Raw genomic sequence first — 24290 nt, forward strand, 5'->3', positions numbered from 1 at the left:
GACCCAGATGAAGCTCCTGTCTTCTGGCTTCTGGCTTCTGGCTTCAGGCTTCAACCTAGCCCAGCCTTGCCCTTCCAATCTTCTGGGTAGTGAACCAGTGGATGGAAGATCTCTAGCTCTCTCTTTCCCTCTGTCTCTGTAACTCTGACTTTCAAATAAATAAATAAATCTTTTAAAAAATACTTTGTCCCAAAATAAACTTATCTTTTAATTGCATTTCCATGAACTTTTTGAAGTTCTCCATTTTACCACTTTTAAGGGGATGTTGCTAATGGGGGGAGATATGTAAGTGAGGGAGCGAGGATTGTTTGGGACATCTTAGTACATTCTGATCAATATTTCTGTGAACCTTAAACTCCCTTAAGAGTAATCCATTTAAAAAGGGTGTAAACAAAATGTTTTGATTGAGAGCAAGGTCATTCATCTTAAAAAAAAAAAAAAGTTTATGCATTCATTTTATTTATTTGAAGTGCAGAAAGACTGCACTTCCAGGTGTTAGTTTACTCCCCAGATACCTGAAACAGCCAATGCTGGACCAAGCGAAGTTAGGAGCAAGAAACTCCATCGCCCACACGAGTGGGAAGGACTCACAACTTGAGCCATCATCTGTTACCTCCTAGGCATATCAGCAGAAAGCTGGATCAGGAGCAGAGGCAGAGGCAGGACTCAGCACCAGACATTCTGATATGGGGCTCTTGGGCCCCAAGCTGTGGCTTAGCCAGCCATGTCAGAACACATACCCTGAGGTCAGTCCTTGTAGTGCACCTAGCTACCTTAGTTTGTAAGTGGCAGGATAACATGGTGAAAAACCAGATGGCATAATGCCATATTTTTCAAACTCTTCATTAATAATTATTTGCAAATTTAATTTAAATGAAATAACCAATTATTGTTCTTAGTTTGGCTAATCTACTAGAATATGTTGTAAGGATATTACTAATTAGTTTATGTAATACTTTTTCAATTATATATTTGCTATTGAAATCATTTAGGTATAAAATGATTTCTTGTGAAAATCACAGTAGAAATTTGATTTTGACAGCTTTAAGAGCTTGGGGTTTGGAGTCTAATAGTCTTAGGATAAAATCTTCAGTTTGTGAATGCAGCCATGTGTTCCTTATCTGGGAAGTGGAAATGATAATTTGACCTCCATTTTAAGATTAAATGGAAGATATTTAACATAAAATGGGCACATGGTGTGTGTTCAATGACTATTGGCTTTCTTATTGTAGGGAAATACATATTGGGTATACTTCTGTGCTTCTTTAAATACTTGAATCACTCTCTTGAGGTATTTAACCAGTTTCTTTCTTTATTACACTGTTTTTAGCAATTGAATCTTCAGCTTAAAAAAATAAATTGTGGAAAATTAGTGGATAGATGGCTGAAAATTGTTTAAAAGAAAAAAAGAGATCTTCCTCACCTAAAGAGCTAAATTATTGTGATTTATATTTGTTATGTTATGAAATAATAGGAAACTTTATTCCAAGAAAATCTATTAGAAAATGTTATTTTGACTTTGTAAGTAATGGGGCCTAATATGCCTTTTATGTGTAATATAGTTTTAAATTGTATTACAGTGCATTTATCTGAAGACATATGTAGTTCTAAAAAGAATCTAAAGTGTGCTGCTTATTATTAACTTATATGGATATGTTTTAACTTACTAAGTTTGTGACAAAATGAATTCATACCTTTTCTTAGTAAGATATAACCCCTTTTATTTTCACTAATACTACCCATGGATTCGCAGTCTAAAAAAAATCCAAAGCAAAAATAATAAAGAGTTTTTAAATGTAGTTCAATGTTTCTTATTTTAATGTACCTTCCTTCATAAAATGCTAATTTTGCATTTGTAAATAACAACTTTCACCTCTCATAGTTTTGCAGAGTATTTATACATCACTGCCTCCCTGACCCTACTATCCCCTACACAAAATGTTTGTGATTCCATATTTGACTTCCTGATGGATTCCCCCTCCCCCATTTTGCTAAAATTAGACTATGGTTGTAGTGAGTATATTTTATACATGTGGAATGTTCCATCATGTGTATTTCCAGGGAAAAAGAATTCCCTTCAGGTCTTTAGTAAGATGGAAAGCCTAGCTTATTTATCTCAAAGTTTGGGGTTATCATGGAAGTATCTTCAAGATTAAAAAATGAAATGAGTATGCCCTCACGCTTTGGCTAAGTCTAGTAGTCAGCTGCAGCCAGCTTGTACTAGCTCTTGTGTACTCAGTAATTTTGTGGGATGTTTGTAAATCATGGCCATTTTGAGAAAATAAATTTTATAGATGTATAAGCATAAGACTCATACTAGAGACAAACATAAAAATACTAATAACTCTTTGCTTCTTAATTAACTTCATTAAAAAAAAAAAGGTTTCTATTTATTTGAAAGGCAGAGTTTGAGAGAGAAAAAGAGAGAGAGAGAGTGCTTCCATCTGCTTGTTTACTCCCCAAATGACCTCAACAACTGAGGCTGGGCCAGGCCAAAACCAGGGGCCAGGAGCTTCTGGGTTTCTCACATAGGTACAGATGCTGAAAGACTTGGGCGATCCTCCTCTGCTTTCCCAGGTGCATTATAAGGGAGCTGGATCAGAAGTGGAACAGCCAGGAGTGGAACCAGTGCCCATATGGGATACTGGTATAGTGCCACAGGATGCCACTTAACCCACTGAGCCATAGCACCGGCCCCTTACTTCATCTTCCATTAAGCTATCATCTTGAGGTTCCCCCCCCCAAAAAAAAAATAGAAAAGAGGGAAAGGAAAAAGAAAAAAAAAATCTGTGACTGGCACTGTGACATAGTGGGCTTGGGCTTAGCCTCCACCTGTGGTGCAGACATCCCATACAGGTACTGGTTCGTGTCCCAGCTGCTCTTCCAATCTGGCTCTCTGCTATAGTCGGGAAAAGCAGTGAAAGATAGGCCCTGTACCCATTTGGGAGACCTGGTAGAAGCTCCTGGCTCCTGGCTCTTGGCTGAGGATCAGCCCAGCTCCTGCCATTGTGGCCATTTGAGGAGTGAACAAGCAGATGGAGGACCTCTGTCTCTTTCTCTCTCTGTAACTCTGCCTCCCAAGTAAATACATAAATTAAATCTTTTTATTTGTGAGGCAGAATTGCAGAGTGGGTGCAAGAGAGAGACAGAGATCTTCCATAGCTGGTTCACTTCCCAAATGGCTGCAATAGTTGGAGCTTGGTGGGGTCTCCCACATGTGTGTCAGGAGCCCAAGTATTTGAGGCCATCTTATGCTGCTTTCCCTGCATTTTTAACTGGGAGCTGTTGAAATAGCCGGGACTCAAACCAAAGCTTATGTGGGATGATGGTGTTGCTGGTGGCAGCTTAACCTGTGCCAGGATGCCAGCCCCTTCTTGAAGTTATTTATGCTTAGCGTTGTCATATGTAGGAAATTCTAACTTCTATAATGATGCAAATGTTTTATGAAATATTAGCTACTAGCCATGAGTAGCTGTTGAACACTGGATATAGGATAATGTTACTGAGGGACTCAATATTTTGAATAACTGGATGTGGCTCATGGCTCCCATGTTGGAGACAGTATGTGTTTAGACGTACTCTGTTTTGTGGAATTTTTGGGTACCAGCTGAATTGAGAAATAGTATTTGCTATCTGACCCAGGTCCTTTACTAAAGTGCTTTACATATATTCATTTGTTTAATATTTCCAGTAGCCTTATGAGCTAGATATTATTAACTCTGCTTTACAATTGAAGAGACTGAGGTATGGAAACATGAAAGGACAAGTTCAGCTCCATATACCAGGAGAATGATGCAGGTCAAAACTCAACTCTGCTCCGTGTAGTTTCAATGTCAGACTCCTTAAGTAATACCACCTTTTGGCTGGAATTTACAAAACTGTTGTTAAAATACACATATCATCAGAAATGCTACCAAAGTTGATCCAACCCATTATAAAAATAAAAAAAGAGGGAAATGCAATGTAATAAAAAATTACCGAAAAAGAACAAAACAGGCAAAGAAATATCTGTCATTAAACCATTTTGAGCAGGGTAGTAATGAATATGTATTCAGCAGTTCATAATGTGCAGGGCTTCAGGTTGCACAAATTAGGGGCAGTTTGCATTCTAGTGCGTGTCTTAGATGCTATGCATGTTTGAAAGTGCACTTGCTTTCCTTCCTCCCAATCCCGTGAGAGCCTCTAACTCTGTGTTGAGTGCTAATAGGGGATCAATAAGCATATTTTTAAAGATTCAGTATTTTTCTTTGATAATTTTTAGAAGAATACTCAAAGTTTAATTCAAAAACATTAACTTATCCTTAGATGAAAATTTATTCATACTGTATATTTTTGGATAATTACTACTTTATTTATATTCCATTAGCTAGAATTTGTGTCCAGATACCCATGATATCTAAAAACTTAATTATTTCTTCTTGCTTCTGATCAAATTCAACAAGGCAGACATTACAGAAGTCTAGCTCAATTGAATTATTATACATTAAATCACATTCTATAAACTTTTTACCCTGAAAAATTAAGTAGTCCCATCAATGCCTCTTCAGTTGCAAAGAATATCAACCATTGACCCTTTGTAGAAAAAGTATGCATTTTTGTGCCTAAATTTATCAAAATACAATATACATCATAGAAAATTTTTAACATAGGAAAGTTGTTTTTGATTATAAGTTCGTAAGGTTCAGAATACTGAACTGAATATATAAGAATTTAGCATGTATTTAATCCCTAATTGAAATTAATTATCTTTCTCTGTGTTAAATGTATGCTTTAAATATATCTTGAAAGTATGTGAAATCTGATTTTGGGAAAATATAAATAATTTTTGACTACATGTTTATTAATAATGCAGCAAAATAATGTGAAAAAATAGGCCTGTATTATTTGTTTATAATATCCTTTTTAAGTGGAATTATTTTTATTTCCCTTATATATTTTATATTATATTCTTTACCCAGATTAGTGGCTATATGTGGGGTGAAGTCAAGAAAACATAAAGTTATTTCTCCCCTGTTTCTCAATCCCAAGTAAAATTTCCATCTATATCTTCTGATCTTTGTCTAAGTTTCCATGAGGAGAGACATTTACTGCTTTGAACTATCAAATGCAAATAATCTGATGAGATAACCCATTAAATATTATAAGCCATTTACCCATAATATGAATTTTTTTATGGATCACTTCCATTGATAGTCAAATTTTAATGAAAGGAAAAATAATGAGTATATTGATTTATTTTTTCTACTGTTAGTTCTGCCCATCTCTTCAAATGTTTGAAATTGTATTTGAGTACCTATAGATTTGGAATGGGAAAAAAATTTGATTTTAAATTGACCATTTTTTTATTACTATGCAATGTTCTTTAATTTTAGTGTTACATTCTGTCTTAAAGTCTAACATGACTGATAATGGTATACATATGCAATCTTTCTTTTGGTTAGTATTTGCATGGTATACCTTTTCCTATTTCTTAATTTCATACCCTTTTTTTTCCTGATCATTTAAGGTGTATATATTTTATAGCTTTTAATTGGAATTTTAATCAATTTATATTTAATGTAAATGCACATATTTATATTTGTATTCACTATCTTACTATATGTTTTTTGCTTCCTGTTGCCTGTGTGTTAATATTAATTTTCTCTCATTTATTCTTTCCATAAATGAAGTGTGTTTTTAAAAAAATTCTACTTAGCCTCAAAATAGGTAGCTGTATTTTTTTGTGCAATTTTTTGGTTACTGCAGAAATGTGAGCTATTTCCTTAACTGACTACATTATAGTATACATTAGTACTTTTACCACTGCCTTAACAATGCTATGATCTAGTGTATATTAACTACATAAACTCTCTTTGTTCCATGCTTTTTGGTTTTCAATGTTTTTTTAAGCCACAATGACCTCATTATGTTCTACAGTTAATGTCCATTTACATTTACTCATATAATTACAATTTCTAGTGCTCTTTATTCCTTCCTGCTTTTCTGTGTTTCCACCTAGAATAATTCTTTCTTCCTGAGGAATTCCTGTTAGTATTCTTTAGTATTTCTTTTATTGCTGCCAACAGAGTCTCTCTGCAAACATCTTTATTCCACTTTCACATTTGAAGGATATTTTCCTTCTGCATAAAATTCTAGATGGAAGGTATTTTCTCTCAGTTCTCAACAAATATCTTTCATAGTCTTCTGCCTCCCATCATTCATTCTGAAAGGAAAGCTGGCAGCCTTGTTGTTACTCAAAACACTATTGGGTCTCAATTATTGCATTGTTTTCAATGTGCTGTTTTTCCTACTTAGTTTTTAGCCATTTTACTGTGATGTTCTTGTGTATTTTTTTTTTTTATATTTTCCTTGGTTAGGTTCTGAAAATTCTATAACATTTCCTTTCCTGCGTTTCATCAAGTCTGGGAGATTCTTGCCCTATATTTCTTCAGATGTGGCTTCTGCCTCATTCTTCCTCTGTCCTCTATTTAGAATTCCAGTTGTGAAACCATTGGGTCACTCTGTGCTGTCTGTCTTGACTCCTTTGCTGTCTTCTGTATTTTCTGCCTATTTGTTTACTAAGCTTTGGCATGGGTAGTTTTCACTGACCCATCTTCAAATATATTGTTGCTTTTTTAATCTTTATCCATTATGCCATCATGTTTTCCCTGCTCAGAGGAATGAATAGAGTACCCAAAATGTAATGTATTGAACTGAAATAGACATTTGGATAATCAATGATGGTTTATTGCTCTTGTCTCTTTCATTGAGGAACTGTATTTTGTTTTGCTTTGATTTGTTTTTTCTTCATACTATTTGTTGAACTCTTTTACTATATGAGCATTAAGTGTACTAAAAGAAAATCATTGTAAAAATTAAGAGTGGGAATATGAGGGAAGGGAGGAAGAGTTGGAGCAGGGGTGGGAAGGAGGGTGAGGGGAAGTGCCACTTGTTCCTATAACGGTATAAAGGAAATATGTGAAACTTGTATAACTTAAATAAAATATATATCAAAGAAAATTAAAAAACATTTCTATCTTTTTATTTGAAGGTATTTCAAATATGAAGAAAAATATAAAGAGAAGTTCAGTGAGCACATATATATTTAATGATTTTTAACATTTTGCCACATTTGCTTCATAAGTAAACATATATATGCACATACATACTACTTTTTAAAGCAAGCATATATTCTGGGATTCATGACAAAGATAAAAATAGGAAAGAAGTATATTTTATTATGCAAGGTGCATAATTCAGTGAATATAGCATTTAGAAATATATATATATGTATGTATATATGTGTGTATATATGTGTATGTGTATATATATATATACACACACACATATACACACCAAATAGTATGGCCATCCCCACATTTTATTATATATATATGTTTACATATATTAATTTTCACTTATAAGAGAAAATGTGGTATTTGTCTTTCTGTGTCTCAGTCATTTCACTTAGCATAATGTTTTCCAGTTCTATCCATTTTTTGCAAATATCAGGGTTTCATTTTTTATAAAAGATTTATTTGTGCAGTTGAAAGGCAGAGTTAGAGAGAGATCTTCCATTCATTGCTACACTCCCCAAATGGCCACAACAAGGCGGGGCTAGGCTGAAACTGGGAAGCCAAGAGCTTCTTTCAGGTCTCCCATGTGGATGCAGTGGCCCGAGCATCTGGGCCGTCTTCTGCTGCTTTCCCAGTTGTGTTGGCAGGGAACTGGATTGGAAGTGGAGCAATAGGGACTTGAATAGGTGCCCATATGAGATGCTAGTGGTTGTAGGCAGCTGCCCAACCTGCTGTACCACAAACCAGCCCCTGACATTTACTTTTTGGAGTAATATTACATTTGAATATTATACTTTTCTTTATTGAGTCACCCTCTGATGGACGTCTGGGTTGATTCCATATCTTTGCTACTGTTAATAGTGCTGCAATAAGTATGGGAGATGCAGGTATGTCTTTTTCATGTGCTGACTTTATTTCCTTTGGATACATTCCCAGAAGTGGGATAGCTGGTCCGTTAGTAGGTCTGTCTTTGTATTTTGTTTCGTTTTGAGGAATCTTTGTACTGTTTTTCATAGTAGCTGTGCTAATTCACCTTCCAACCAACAATGTATTAGGGTTCCCTTTCCTCCACAACTTCACCAGCATTCGTTTCTTTTTTTGGCTTTTTAATGATTTGATAATAGTTATTCTAACTGGAGTGAGATGATACATCTTTCTAGGTGTGTGTGTGTGTGTGTGTGTGTGTGTGTGTGTTTCCATGACAATGAGTGACACTGAGGATTTTTTGATTTGTTTGTTGACCATTTTTATTTCTTCTTTTGAAAAATATCTGTTTAGATCCTTTGACCATTTCTTTACCATATTGCTTACTTTGTTATTGATTTTATTGAGTTCACTATATATTCTGGCTATTAATATTTTATCAGACACATGGCTTGGAAATATTTTCTCCCAGTGTGTCAGTTGTCTTTTTACTTTGTTGTTTCCTTTGCTGTGTAGAAACTTCTGACAAATAGTCCACTTGTCTACTTTTTAATTTTATTGCCTGTACATTTGGAGTATTACCACAAGAAATTGTTGTTTATGCCAGCGCCTTAGAGGATTTCCCCTAATAGTTTTATAGTTCCAGATATTTGATCCATTTTGGGTTAATTTTTTTGCATGGTATATGATAAAGGTGTTAAACTTCAACATGCGGAAATCCAATTTTGCCAACAACATTTATTGAAGAGACTTTAACTTCAATTTTGCATTTTTCTTTTAAATTTTTTTATTTTTAAAAGAAATTCCAGTTTTATTGTAACAATTACATTCTTGTTTTATATATATATATATATATATAGTTGAACATTCTAGTCATAGTTATTCAAAATCCATCTTTGATAACTACAATTACAGGATTATGTATATTTGTCTTTTTATTTACTTTTTCCCCTTTGCAAGCCTAGAAAATATTTGATCAAAATCCAAGCATGATCTACAAAAGTTATAGATACTGTAGTTGAGTTATTATCCTTCAAAGCAGGTCCATCTTATCATTTGGTTGGTAGGTAAAATTGGGATGAATCACCTTTGTTCAAACCCTGGGCTGAGTCATTGCAAGTCTTGTTTTTTTTTCTATTTCTTTTTTGCCCCACTCTCAGAGTGTAGCTCTTCAGAAGTTCTAGTTGCATGTTGGGTGCTTACTTGAATACTGTTCCTCTTTAGCCTCTCCTGCACACCAGGTTTGTTTCCTCTGAACCTTCAGGGTGTAGAAAGCTCTCTTCTGTTTCACAGAGTTTTTGTTTGTTTGTTTAAATCCTTAGATTTTTGTCCTATGAAGCTTAAGAATTAAGCTTACTTTTGCCTACTTCCTGCTGCACCATGTTACTGACACCCTTCATTTCCAAAACGGTGTCTTTCCAGTTCTAGAAGATTTCCAGACTCTGTCTTGCTGTCTCTTCTGAGCTGCAATTCTCTTCAGGATCCTCAGCTTTCTTCCCTCTGCAAGGAAGTATCACTTGCTCTCAGGGGTAAAGTAATTCCCAAAGTATTATCTCACTTCTCTGTTCCCTTCCCTCTGAGTCTTGGCTTTTCCAATTCTGGGTGGCTTCATTAGCCTTCCAATGTTTGAACCAAATTTCTAAAATGTTATGCTTCAAAAGTGACTGTGCCTTAAGCAAAAGCAGATTTCTAAGAATTATTTATGAGTGTCTTCTAGTGTCAGGTGATAACTGTTGGTTGTATATTGCTAATGTGTTTACATATGACATATTTTCTGACTCAAGACTGATGTTTTACTGACTAACATGAAAACATTACTGAGAAACAAGTTGGTGAGAGATTATGTGAGACGTGTACAAATTATAATGTAGAAGCTAAGAGAAAGCACTTTTTTAAAAAAAAAAAAGATTTTATTTATTTATTTGAAAGGCAGAGTTACAGAGGGAGAGACAGAGAGATCTCCCATCTGTTGGTTCACTCCTCACATGGCCACAACAGCTGGAACTGGGCCGATTGGAAACCAGGAGCTGGAGGCATCTTCCAGATCTTCCACACAGTTGCAGGGGTCCAAGTACTTGGGCCATCTTCCACTGCTTTCCCAGGCACATTAGGAGGAAGCTGGATTGGAAGAGAAGCAGCAGGGATAAAACTGGCACCCATATGGGATACCAGTGCTGCAGCAGAGGCTTAGCCTACCACAACACAATACCTGCCCCAAGAAGGCACTCTTTGCTTAGAGGTGGGAGCAGAGAAGGTGAGTCAGGAATGCTGCCAAGTGGAAGTGTGTATCTAGAAAGAAGCCAGCTCTGAGTCCTCGTTGACTTGACACATTACAACTTTTTTTTTTTTTTTTTTTTTTTTTTTTTTTTTTTTTTTTGGACAGGCAGAATTAGTGAGAAAGAGAGACAGAGAGAAAGATCTTCCTTCCATTGGTTTACCCCCCAAATGGCCACTACCGATCCGAAGTCAGGAGTCAGGTGCTTCCTCTTGGTCTCCCATGCGGGTGCAGGGTCCAAGCACTTGGGCCATCCTCCACTGCCCTCCCAGGCCACAGCAGAGAACTGGACTGGAAGTGGAGCAACCGGGACAGAATCTGGCACCCCAACCAGGACTAGAACCCAGGGTGCCGGTGCCTCAGGCGGAGGATTAGCCTAGTGAGCTGCCAGACACATTACAACTTCTAAGAATGCCACAGTAATACAGAAAATGTACTGCTGCTTGCTAGTTTAAAAATTGATGGATCTGAAATGTTGGCAGTGTGTTTGAGAATATAAAACTTCTTTGAAAATTCTAACTATAGTGGTTGATTTCTCCACAGGTTTTCAAAGCAATGAATATCCCACAGATCAGAAATCCTTCTCTGCCTCCACCTGAAAGAATGCCTGAAGCCTATTCTGCAAAGATCGCTCTTTTGGGTGCTGGTCCTGCAAGTATAAGTTGTGCTTCTTTTTTGGCTCGATTAGGATACTCTGACATCACTATATTTGAAAAACAAGAATATGTCGGTGGTTTAAGGTAACACATATACTTGTTTCATATTTTTAGTGTCAGAAATTATGGGGAAAATCAATTATGAATATTGATTCATAATCATACAGAAACTTCTGGATCATAGGCTATTTAAAACTTTTTTCCAGATACTTAATTTTTATTACATTAATCTCTTTAAATTTTACAGTTGAGTTTAAACAGTATTTACTTCAAAACTTTTCTGTTTGGTTCTAACAGTGTAAGATAAATGTCAACAGAATATTTAATGGTTATAGGAACAATCATAAAATATCACTTTATCCCTGTGAATATCTGAATCAAATGATGGACACTAAAGATGCAGAAAAATTAGCTCCATAGACTGTTAGACTTTTCATTTTATTGTATACATAGACATTATCCTACTTAGCTATTTTCAGTTCATAGTCTCTTGAGTGTGAGTCAATTTTAAAACATGTGATATAAAAATGAGAAGAGTGGTACTGGTATGTTAATAATAATATTCAGTTATTCAATTTAATATTTTCTTTCCTAAATGTATTATATCAAAAGGTTGTGGATTATAATGAAATACAGCCAGTTGAAATATATTTGGCATTTTAATTTTTTATGACTAAGGGACTATTTTCTAAATAATAAATTTATCATAGCTAACAATCACAGAAAATAAAATTAATCAAGTTATGATTAAAATTTGCAATGCATATAATGTGTTTTTGGCTTGCCTCTAAAAATGTCTTTATAAATCTATAAATTTCAATATTGGTCAGTTGATACAATGAAGCCCAAGACAATATAAAATAACCAGTGACATAGAAGTTGCTATATTAATTGATATAAATATTTATATATAAGTTGTCATTGATATTAAAGTACTTGAATTGTGAAGCAAAACTGTCGCATGTTAGGATAAAATATGAAGTATAGGTAGCCTAAGTGTCAAGAAATAATTATTTTTCCATAATGATGTTTCTCTACTATGAATTTCAGGGGATTATACATATTTTACATTTTTTTCTGGGGAGTAAAATGTCCAATATATTATTTTTCAGGAAGGATTTATACCATTTTTTAGAATGGCATCTTGCCACAGCTTTATTAATTAGGGAAAGCTTAATCTACCAACAACATATGTGTAAGCATCATAGGGGTTTATAAAATTATGCACATCAGTAAATATGTGAGCTTTTAAAAACAGGCCCCTCAATTGTTAAATACCAAGGTAGAATAGGAAAAATCTCCCTGCCCCTTAATTGGGTTTTCACAAAGGCTTAAAATGAAACCAGCCCTTTTGTGAATTTTTCTGTGTTGCTAATTTTGGAAGAAGATTATAGTAGTTAGCATCTCTGTCCTTTTCTTTCTCATCTAAATGTAGTTTAGAATTCCTAACCACATAAATTAAGCACTAAACTTGTGATTTTTATTTGTTCTTTTTAACAATTTCTAAAGGGTCCTGTTCTCCTGGATTCATGACCAAACATATCATTGAAAAAGATTTTTTTCTTTGCTTTTGAATCTCAGCAGTGTTTAGGGACAATATGAAGTATTTAATCAGGCTTATTTGTACTGTCCCATGGTGGAGGCATTCTGTGTCACTGTTTCAGGATTATAAAAACTGACACTGGAATTTAGCCAGGATTACAACTGTAAAACTTTCCTGTTAATTTATTTTCTCAGTTACAGATGCCTTTCCTTCTCTTGTCTCTTCAAAGTGGCTAAAAAAGAGTAAATTAACTTTGTATTTGAAATCAATGTTGTAAAGAGATGATGTCAAGTTTTATCTTTCCTTCTCCTTTGCCTCCGAACAGGATCTTTTATCCCTGGTGAATTAGTATCACAACCACTTTTTTAAAAATCAGTAGATTTGGTGAAAGACACCCAGGATTTAATCCTTTTTGTATTGAACATGATTGATTATATTTGATGCTACAACAATTTTTATAGTAATTAGTGGTTTTGCTTTCATTCACATGTGGCTTCCTTTTTGTCAGAACATAAGTTTAAAAGGGTTAAAAGAGCTTGATATTCTGATAACCAATATAAATAAAATAGTGTTAAAGGATTTTAGGTGTGTGTGCACATATGCGCTTCATAATTTTTAATTTTAAAAATGAATAACCATGAAGTAGTTGGATAGGACAGTCAGGGAAATGCTATCCCATTCTTTATTTTGTCTAAAATATAGTGTTTTCATTATTTTTATTGCATTTCATGTTGACATTAAGAAAAAAATGAGATCTTTGTGAAACATACAGGCACTTCAACAAATTAATGTAAAATTAAATTAAAATTTGGTGCAGAAAAATTTTGATGCTAAGAAAATTTTGAAATTGTCTTTTATTTCCATTTTTCTTAAACTTTTAAAAATACGCTTATAGTTACAATAAGAAATATTTGCGAATTTATGTAATGCAATTTTAAAGTTATTTACTATCATATTTTCACTTTTTTTAAAAAAATTGTTTATGTGGGGTATATTGTGGCCTAGCATGTTAAATCATCACCTGTGATGCTGGCATTACATATGAATGCTGGTTTGAGTCCTGGCTGCTCCACTTCCAGTCCAGCTCCCTGCTAATTTGCCTGGCAAAACAGCAGAAAGTAGCCCAAGTTCTTGGGCCCCTGCACCCACAGGGGATACACTGAAGGAGTTGTAGGCTCCTGGATTCAGCCTGGTCCAGGCCTGGCCATTATGGCTGTTTAGGGAGAGAACCAGTAATGGAGGATTGATCTTTCTTTTCCTCTCTCCATCTCTCCCTGTCTCTAACTCTGACTTTCAAATAAATAAATGATTCCTTAATAAGTACATAATTAATTAACAGATAAATACATTTTTGTATGCCCTGACCTCTCTGTGTCCTGAGCAACAAGATCATAATTCAGATCTCGGACTTCTATTTTAGTACATTTTCTGTTGCTATAACAAAACACCCGACACTGTAATGTCTAAAGAAAAGAGGCTTATTTTCTTCACTGTGTTGGGGCTTGATAGTTGAAGATTGGGCAACACTATGTGTTTGACCTCTGATGAGGCCTTCCCCACCCCCAGCTTTGTCACAGCATGGAAAGGGAACAGGCTGTGGTGAGCCAAGTGTATGGATGGCTTCCCTTTGTAACAACATGCTCTCATGAGAACTGACTCCTCATAACCATCATAAATCCCTTTCAGCAGTGGTAACCACACAACTTAGTTACCATGCACTGGATCCCACTTCTTAAGGCACATCATCTCAAGACAACCAAAATGGTGATCAAGCCGCCACCACAAGGACCTTTTGGGAAACAAAGCACATCCAAAACACAGCACATCTCTTCTTTATAAACTTTACCACACCAAGGTTGCTTTACTGTAGTAGCTCCCAACTGGGTCTCTTGGCTTCCTGATTTAAAATCCATTCTTTTTTGAGTTTCAAAGTCTGATTATATAACTGTTCTCAGAATCTTGCAATACCTATCCATCACCAAAGAGAAAAAGATTTGCATACCCCAAGAAAGTCTTTCTTGATCAGCTTTTCATCACTACAATGAAATACCAGAGGTAGGCAACTTAATAAAGAAAAGGGTTTTATGTTGGTTTTCAGTTCTAGGGACTTCATCTGGTGAAGCACAGCACAGAGCATCACATGGTGAGAGACAGAGAGTGAACGTGTGTGTCTGGCTGGCCAGTCTCCCTCTGCTTAAACTATTAAGATTCAATCATTACACTCCACCACTGGTTTGAATGCTTTTAAAAGGGTGTGTCTATGATAATACCAATTATATCCCAATGCAGGCATACTTTTTCTTTTTTTAAAGAAATGCATTTTTGTATGTGAAAGGCAGAGTTAGAGAGATGAAAGAAATCTTGCAGCCTTCTGTCAACTCCCCCAGTGTCCACAATAGTTGGGGGGTAGGCAGCCTGAAGCCAGGAGCCTGGAACTCCATCTGGGTCTCCATGTGGGTGCAGGGGCCCAAGCACTTGAGCCATCTTCTGCTTTCCCAGGTATGTAACTGGGGAGCTGGAACAGAAGTAGAGCACCGATATGGAATGCCAGTATCTCAGGCAGCGGCTTAACCTGCTACACCACAAGACTACCTCTAAAAAAGCTGTATTTTTAAAATATTTGTTTACCTGTAGAAATGTGAAAACTAAAAATGGCAGTTTAATGGTGTACTTAATGTGTTAGATGCCAAAGATGGAGTCAATTTTGACATTGTTATCCTCTAGCTTATACAGTAACAGTACTTTAAATATGTTATTTAATAATCAGCCTTAATTATTTTTGAATCATTTCCATTAAACAAAAATTAACAATTAAAATAATCATTTTAATATTAAAGATATAGTAGACACTGTCACTATGTTGGATTTTGAGCACTATAAAAACTCCATACGGTCATATAAAGAAACAAAGTTGAGGCAATCCATATTGCTGCATATGCCATCATTTTAGGAATCCTAAGTCAACTGTTCAAATATCAGAAATGTGTCATATCCTGGGTGTTGAGCCACCTGTTCCCCTGGGAAAATGGGATAAGGAATGCCAGTAGCTCAGTCAGCATGTGCTGATGGTCAGTGTATACATGGAGTTCTCTATTAACTCCCCTATAGAACATAATGTTAAAGAAGCAGTAATAAAAATTGAATCATTTCAAGCTTACATATATGGACAACTGTAACAACTATTTAGAACTGAAGGTGATAATTTTTGTTTTGACGATGAGACATTGTTCAGAATATCATTGACATTGTTAAAAATTATGAGCCCTTAGAAAAAATATGACAGGCTCCTTTTAGTAAGTTTTATAATTGCAGTTAAATAATCTAAAAACGATGCTACCCTCCTTCCCACTGCTTGCAGCTGGACTTGGTATAGAGTTAGTAAAGGAATCAATGTGATGTAGGGATTTGGGGCTTGAACAATTCATCTAATGGAATTGTCTGAGGACCACTGTTAGGTGGGGGGGAGGAACAAAAGCTTAATTTTAGGCAAGATTACCTTGAGGTCCCTATTTCCAACCAGATGGATATTATAATACCTGGAATTTTGGTTTAATTATAGAGATGTGGAAGTCATCATAGTTATGACATTTAAGGGCCTAAGACATTTCACCCATTTAATCATCTCATCCCACAATGAACTTTCCATCATTTCAAACTCTCTTGTTCACAATTGGTATTTTATACTTGTCACAGTATATGGTGCATGCATGTCTGTCTACCAACTGTTTGCTGATCTCTTTTATTAGTGAATATAAATATGTCACATTGGAATCATCAATAATCACCTCCCTACCCTCTGCTTATTTGACTATGACTAAATCCAGCCATTTCTTATGTCTCCCATGTCACTTATTTCCTCTAGGGGACCTTGGAAAACAAGTTTCTCTCACATTTGTATTAATTTAAAACATGTAACAAGCATGTTGGTAGGTGGTGGCTACAGTAGTTTGAGGGTAAGATGGGGTGCTAAGCAGAGTGCTAAGCAGAAGCCTGGGGTGTGTTTGTTCTGATGTAGCTTCAAGTGTTCACAGCCAAGCTGCTGTGAATCCAGTAGGCTCCTTCCTCCTCGCTCATGTTTCTTCTGTTTGGGTGGGTATACCTCCTTTCTTTCTGAGCAACAGAGAATTTGTCTGCTTCTTGTAAGCTGGTCTGTCAGTTATTTCTTAAATGGGAGGCACTGGCCTCCACTTGCACCATTTTTCCCTCTTAATTTCTTATACTATTTAGATGTCATAAAAATCCCAGAATAGGGCTTGGCTGAGCAAGGTGCTTGCCTTACTATGTGTTCTGATGTATTTAAGATGCTCACTGTGCTGTAGTTGGTTGGTTGGTTGGTTGGTTTAGAATTATTTATTCATAGCTTATTGTTTTGGCTTCCTGTGCAGCCTACATCAGACCCTAGTTTTCATTCACTGACTAGACATATGTGGACTTATTTCTTTCCTATAGATCTCAGGCCTGTTAAGGCTGGGTATCCACGTACAATCCACAAGAGTTAAGATTTGTGCTTAGCTTTTGAAGGTTATCACCTTCTGTGGTGTCCAGACCGTCTTGAGGATCTCTGACATATAATGTCTGGGGTTCACAGTTCAGTCCAAGAGATTCTTATATTTGACCAAGGCTCAAATTTAATGTTATGTATAATTTTCTATTTTTAACTTGATGGAAAGATACTTTGGTCTGAGGTCTTGATTTTATATTGTAACTGCAAGGCATTTTTATAGCATTGTGAATAGTGCTTGCTGGTTGCTTGGTAAATGTAAATTAATTCTCTTAAGTCTTAAGAAAAAAACAGTTGCCTGTGTACTTTGTAGTTTTTCATTAGATGATCCAGAACATTCATCTTCATCAATTGTTTATTTTAGAAATTGATCTCTATAAACCTAGATGTTTCTTTCATTGCACATACTTTTCCCTATTGCAGTTATCTTTTTATGCATTTTTTCCTCACCAGAAAGATTACTCAAGAAAAAGTAGAAATCTACCAAATTTGTCATCAAATCACTGTAGCTAACATTGTGCCTGACACTTTGTGTATACCAGTTACATGAATAGATGCATGATTGAACAGATACATATAGCCTTTTTGTTGTTTGAAACATTGAAGTTGTTTGATCCTTCCTTGCACCGTCTGATGTATTATAATAATAAAATAATTATATGACAGGTATCATAATTCTCTTAAGTGCAAATAATAACCACAGATATCAAAGGTTTACAGTTTTGCTAATTGTGTCCTCTCAACACGCTGATTGCTGTCACAGAAGTCTTGCTTATTGTAAAAATGTTCCATGAATTCCATGGAACTGATGCCATAATGTTTAGAACAGCATGGTAATCCAGAGTTCCACATTTATATTTTGAGAAGCTAGAGGCATATTTCCAAAATATATATGGGTATGCATGTATACATATATATTTAACTATATCTAGTTTTAACTAATTTTTCAGATCCATCTTAGGAATTCACAGAATTATTATTTATCAACTAAATAATTTATTAAACTTAGAAGTATTGGAATTTCTTTTTACCAATTTTATATTTGTTATTTCCCATTTTTATGATTTTTTATTTTATTGTCAAATCCATTTCTACTGTAATGTTAATCCATGTAATGTTTTACCATGCTAATCTTAGAAATGAGGATGTATTCATGCTCACATCATGAAAATGTTTAATACCTAGAAGATATGCTTATTCTGGTAATATTGATAAAGACATGTTCCATTTTTTTAAAGAATGGTAATTTTTTCACTAATGTTGCTGCTGGTTCTTCTTTTTTGTAGTACCTCTGAAATCCCTCAGTTCCGGCTGCCATATGAGGTAGTGAATTTTGAGATCGAGCTAATGAAGGACCTCGGTGTAAAGGTATATGAAAAACGTAACTATATGTGTATTGCTCAGAAAGCAAACAGGCACTGTACTAAAGATTAACAGCAAATGTCACACGTTTTAGGAACGAACAATTAAAAGCTACACCAGGCAGAAGCAGAAAGATGCTTTCCTTGCTTAGGGCATTTGTCTGTCTACTGTCTGAATGCCACTAGCTTGGAAAAGGGCAATCAATAGTTCTCATCTGGCACGCCTGCATGTGATTAATTGTCTGTAAGAAATAAATTCCTAAATTGCTTTAGGGGTTCAGTGCAGCTAGTAGAAGGATTTGGTTTCTTTAATCACGTTTTGCCATGCAAGTTGTATGTACTCTGATCCATTAGTATTTCACAATTTGAAACATAATTTCTAACAGAATTTTATTTTATTTATTATATGCATGATGTCAGTATTGTTAGCATGTTAATCCTTCCTCAGCATAAGCAGTAAATCAGTGGAGTAGAAAGCAACAGCTTTGTGTTTTTCATTGTTGGGCAAAATAAATACTGTGTAGTTATTTTAAAGATGGCTGAAAGGTTGATATGTTACACTTTCAGGATATAGCATTAGATGTTTCTATTCTTTTCAATTAAGAGTGTTGTACTCTGACTCTTCACTTAAACATATTGTAATTTTTGTTTCAAAAGTATTAATTTTCAGTAATGAATATAAAACAATAATATACTGTGATTTACATATACTTCTGTAAATATATGCGCAAGATATTTTCAAAGTGCTTTAAAAAGGCCTTTGTCTTATACATTTGTCAATAAAATTAAAAGTTAATCAGAACGAGGGGAAGCGCCTCAAATAGCAATGTATGCATTTATAGGTCTTGTTACATTTTATTTGACAGTAGTTGGATAATGAACTGTTCACATATAACACTAAACAAAACTGTGTGATAGCAAAAACACAGCATAGATGTACACAACTCTGTGAAAACTCAATATCCAAATTATAGTGCTAAAAATAGACAATTTAGTGATGGTTACTTTTAAAATTTTTTTTAAGTTTTAAGGATTTTATTCAGTGAGGGAAATTAGTAGGAGAGTGACAGTGACGGCTTTATTGAGGGAAGAAAGAGAAGTCTAGAAGTTAAGTTGGATCCATACCAAGCAGAGAGCAGGCCAGGAGCAAGCCACGTGTAGCAAGCAAGCAGGCAGGAAAGCAGAGGGGGTTGCCGAAGTCCATGTGCCCTGAAGGCACAGGCAACAAGGGCAATAAAAAGTAGGGCCCACTGTGTTCCAGGCCTTTCATCTACTTCCAAAGAGGAGTGGTTACATAACCTGATAGGCAGGTGGGTATACAGGTAGGGTAAGGTAGGGCCATGAGATCACACAGAGGGCTTGGTGGAGGGCATGGACTCCACCTTAAATCTAATCAATTTTAAGGCATGGTTACTTTTAATGGAAAGTTCTTTAAATGCCTTCCATTTTGAATTTAAGCTATTACAGAATTCTCACTAAATAAGGAGATGATTATTTACTGAATCTTTGAACTAATATATTTGGTATTACCACCAATTATAGATGAATCCAAAATTACTCTAAGTCATTTCTAGATTTATGTTGTAAATAATTTTAAAAGTGTATTCAATTTTTACTGGATAAGATATATTGTATAATTTATGCCATATCCATTACTCATATTTGAAAGCTCATCAAGACATTGATAATAGACAATGTATTGAGTGCAAAAAGAGTGGATTTCAGCTACAGTCATGTAGCTTCCTAATTTTGTAGTCAAATAGCTGTGGCAAATTCAATTAATTTACATAGCCTCAGTCAGTATCTATTCATCAGAAAAAGTATGCTACTGTGAATTGTGTAGGAAATAACATATAAGCTTACTTATGCATAGAATATCTCTGGAAAGAGATAAGAATCTGATATCACAGATTGCCTTTGGGAAGACAGGGATAGAATTCATCACCATTTTGTACCTTTGGATTTTAAACCCTGTGAATGTATTACATTATAGAGAAAAATTAGAACGCCAATTGAAGAGCAAGTTGATAGTATGGTCATATCCATATCTTAGGTAATTGTAAGATGCAAAGGAGACAAAATACTCAAATTTGCTGTGTGAATAAGAAATTGAAGGCTGGCACTGCAGCTCAATAGTCTAATCCTCGGCCTGTGTTGCCGGCACTCCGGGTTCTAGTCCTGGTTGGGGTGCTGGATTCTGTCCCGGTTGCTCCTCTTCCAGTCCAGCTCTCTGCTGTGGCCCAGGAGGGCAATGGAGGATGGCCCAAGTGCTTGGGCCCTGCACCCCATGGGAGACCAGGAGAAGCACCTGGCTCCTGCCTTCGGATCGACGTGGTGCGCTGGCCACAGTGCACCAGCCACAGCGGCCACTGGAGGGTGAACCAATGGCAAAAGGAAGACCTTTCTCTCTGTCTCTCTCTCTCTCTTACTGTCCACTCTACCTGTTTAAAAAAAAAAAGAAATTGAATATACAAGTGTGAGGACAGACAGAATTTTTGTTGCACATTGGAGGTTTACATCCAGGATGAGTTCTCTTACAGGCTTTTATAACCAACCAACTTTGGCCAAAAGAGCGTTCATTTTTAAGAAGTGGTCTACATTTATTACCATCATTTTCTCATCATCCAAATTTTCCTTATAATGTGCCTTCTGGTTGTCCCTCTCAGTTAACATTATACATTTCAAAGTCAAGAATAACTTTGGCAGTGAAATGAACTTTTCTTAATTTATGCTGTTTGAATCCTGTGGAGCCTGTGATGTATAAATTCTCCTATATTTGTATTTATTTTGGGCTTTCATGATCTTATGGTTTCATCTATTCGTCTGCTTTTTCTGTCTAAAAGATTTGTTTCATTTATTCAATGAATAACTATTCAGTATACGCTTTTTAAGAAGATTTATTTATTTATTTGAGAGGCATAGTTAGAGTGAAGAGACAAAGAGAGAGAGAGAGAGAGAGAGAGAGAGAGAGAGAGAGAGGTCTTCCATCCTCTGGCTCACTCCCAAATATCTGCAATGGCTGGAGCTGGACTGATCTGAATCCAGGAGCAAGGAGCTTCCTCCAGGCCATAGCAGAGAGCTGGATCAGAAGTGGAGCAGCTGGGACTTGAACTGGCAGCTATATGGGATGCTGGAGCCACAGGTAGATGCTTAACCTACTCTGCCACAGCACTGGCCTCAGTATACACTTTTTAAAATATATTTACTTACTTGAAAGGCAGAGTTAGAGAAGGAGAGAGAAAGAGAAAGAGAGACAGAGAGAAACTTTCATTCCCACATGGCTGCAGTGGCCCAAGGACTTGGGCTATCTTCTACTGCTCTCCCAGGCCATAGCAGAGAGCTGGATCAGAAGAGGAGCAGCTGGAATTAGAACCGGCTCCCATATGGGATGCCAGCACTGCAGGTGGAGGATTAACCTACAGTGCCATGGTGCCGGCCCCAGTGCTATATTCTTAATAGTTTAATAAGCATAGCTATCCATCCAAATAACATAACCAGTTATGTCCTCAACCAAGTTCAATTTAGCATCTCTTAATTATCTTGTTCAGCTAAGTTTCCTGTTGAATAATTTATTTCATATCTAATAGCCAGTTCATTCTCTTGAGTTCTAAGATGAATTTTTCAAGTCAAATATCATGCCACTAGAATGTGATGAGATTCTTATCTATTCTTTATATTTTATATTTATTTTTTCTTTTGTTTCAATGGCTGGTATCTCTAGTACATTAAGGATAACACATTGAATCTTTTTTGTATTTTTGAGGTAGCATTTTTAATCATATCAGATAAATATTATCACTTCCTAGTCTTAGCTTACCAAATTTTATAAACTTTTTAAGACAATGAAGGATGTTAACTTTTTCAAATACTGTTTTAAAAACATGTTCAGTGTTTCTGTTGAATTACATTAATATTTGCATTTCTGGATCAATTTTTATATCTCTTTTTATTTATATACATATAGAACTAGATTTGTTAGCATTTTCTTAAAATTTTATTATGCATAGACATTTATATTAGGAGTATTAAAGCTAGAACAATAGCGAGAAATAGTCAAGTGAGTTGCTGCCCTTGCAGAGTTTCAAATCAAAGCTGATTTTTGTTTTTTGGTTCCTTTTGCTTGTTGTCTTTGTGAGTTTTGGGGATACAATTATGTTAGCTTTATAAAAATAAACTTCTAAGCATTTAGTTATTTTGTCATTGGTATAAATATTTTTGAGTCTTATATTTTTCATTAAATTTGTAATTTTATTCTGATTTCAAGGCCTTTTTAACAGACAGAACATTGATCATTCTTTTTCACAATTTGTTATTCGTCTTCTTTTATTCCCTTGTTAATTTTGCTAATGTAAATTATCCTAGGAAGCAGCTTTTTTCTATTTGAGGCATTTTTAGTTTATTAACATAATCAAGCATTATTCTGATATATAATAAAATATCTTTTTTTGCTTTCTCAACTGTTGTATTTGTTTTTCTTATATTATTAATTAATGTATTTGAGAAGTAGAGAAAGATAGAAAGAGCTCTTATCTGCTCGTTCACTCTCCAGATGCCCACGGACTAAAAGCCAGGATCCCGGAACTCAATTCAGATCTCCCACATGGGTGGCAGGAAGCCCACCACGTGAGCTGTGTCCCATAGTCTTCATTGGCAGGAAACCAGGGTCAGCTGCTAGATCCAGGAACTTTACTCTGTCATTGTGACATGGGTCTCAGGAGTCGCATTCAGCATCTTGCTGCCATGCCAAATGCCTTCCTTCTCTTGTATTTTCTTAATGTTTTCTCTTGATAAGAATAGGTCATGCTTCCATTAGTTAATGCACTTTAAAAGACAGATCTGAAAGTTTTATGTTTCATAACCATTCCTTACTGGCTAATCTTTATTCCTCCTCCTATAATTGAATCATTGTTTCTTTTTCCTTCTTTACTTGGGTTCTTACTTAATGTTCATTTTTGCAAGTTGGATAATGAAAATATTTAAGATTATTAATTTCATCAAAGTATGCCTTTATTAGCATCTATATATTTTCATTGTTTTAGTATTATTTTTATTGAATAATTATAGTTTTACCCTTTCCTTTTAGACAGCAATTTTGTAGGACTTTTTATTTGCGTCTTTATTGTTGGGACAGATTTCAAATTTTTCCTTTTTTCTTGTTAAAAAATTATTGATTTGAAAGACAGAGTGACAGAGAGAGAGGTAGATACATGGCTGGGAAGTGGAGACTGAGGGGGAGATGTTTGATGTGCTGGTTCACTCCTTAAATGGCCACAGTGGTTGCCCTGGGTCAGACCAAGGCTAGGAGCCTGGAATTCCATCTGCATCTACCACATGGGTGACAGGGGCCCAGGCACTTGAGCATCTTCTGCTGTTTTCCCAGGTACATTAGTAGGGAGCTGGAATGGAAACAGAGCAGCTAGAACTTAAACGTGCACTCATATGGGATGGCTTACCCTGCTTCACCACGATGCTGGCCCTTGCATTTTTCTTTTTCACTAATTGGTAGGATATACTATTTTAAGTTAACTCAGTATGTTCTCAATTGTTTTCATTTGAAATGATCATTTCTAGTGCAATAAAATTATTCTTTATGAGAGACAGGCTTAATTATTATATTTTTATAAAAACCTTTAATTTTGTGGTAAAAATTCCAGTACAGAGCCCTGCAATTTTTTTCATGTAATGTGGACTTCAAAAGAACCTCCCATTATAATTGTGTCAGACAAGTTACTAATCATTTAAATGAAATCTGCTTTCTTGATTTGCAATTCAGAATTTAGGTGGACATGAATTTTTTTATTTTTTTATATGTCTTAATTTTTCAAGTTTTCAAGTGTGAAGTCTGCGTAAAGATCTTTCATTTTTCTATTACATGCTTAAAATATGTAAATTTGCCATTCCCAAAATATTTTGATAGAATTCAACTTTGCCTAAGATTAATTTTTGATTACTATGCATTCCTGCTTTGTGATTTG

At 35.3% G+C, this 24290-nt stretch overlaps 1 protein-coding gene across 4 annotated transcripts in view; it reads left to right on the plus strand.

The window, feature by feature from the left end:
• The window catches only part of DPYD (dihydropyrimidine dehydrogenase), a 962084-nt gene that overhangs the window by 267188 nt on the left and 670606 nt on the right, over positions 1 to 24290 (plus strand). For all 4 annotated transcript variants that reach the window (XM_008264835.4, XM_070078001.1, XM_051857462.2 and 1 more), the window contains exons 6-7: positions 10798 to 10994; positions 18241 to 18322. In XM_008264835.4, coding sequence (XP_008263057.2) covers positions 10798 to 10994; positions 18241 to 18322 — 279 coding nt within the window. The remainder of the gene's footprint in view (positions 1 to 10797; positions 10995 to 18240; positions 18323 to 24290) is intronic.

This window comes from Oryctolagus cuniculus, chromosome 7, assembly GCF_964237555.1.
Source record: "Oryctolagus cuniculus chromosome 7, mOryCun1.1, whole genome shotgun sequence".
Lineage (NCBI taxonomy): Eukaryota > Metazoa > Chordata > Mammalia > Lagomorpha > Leporidae > Oryctolagus > Oryctolagus cuniculus.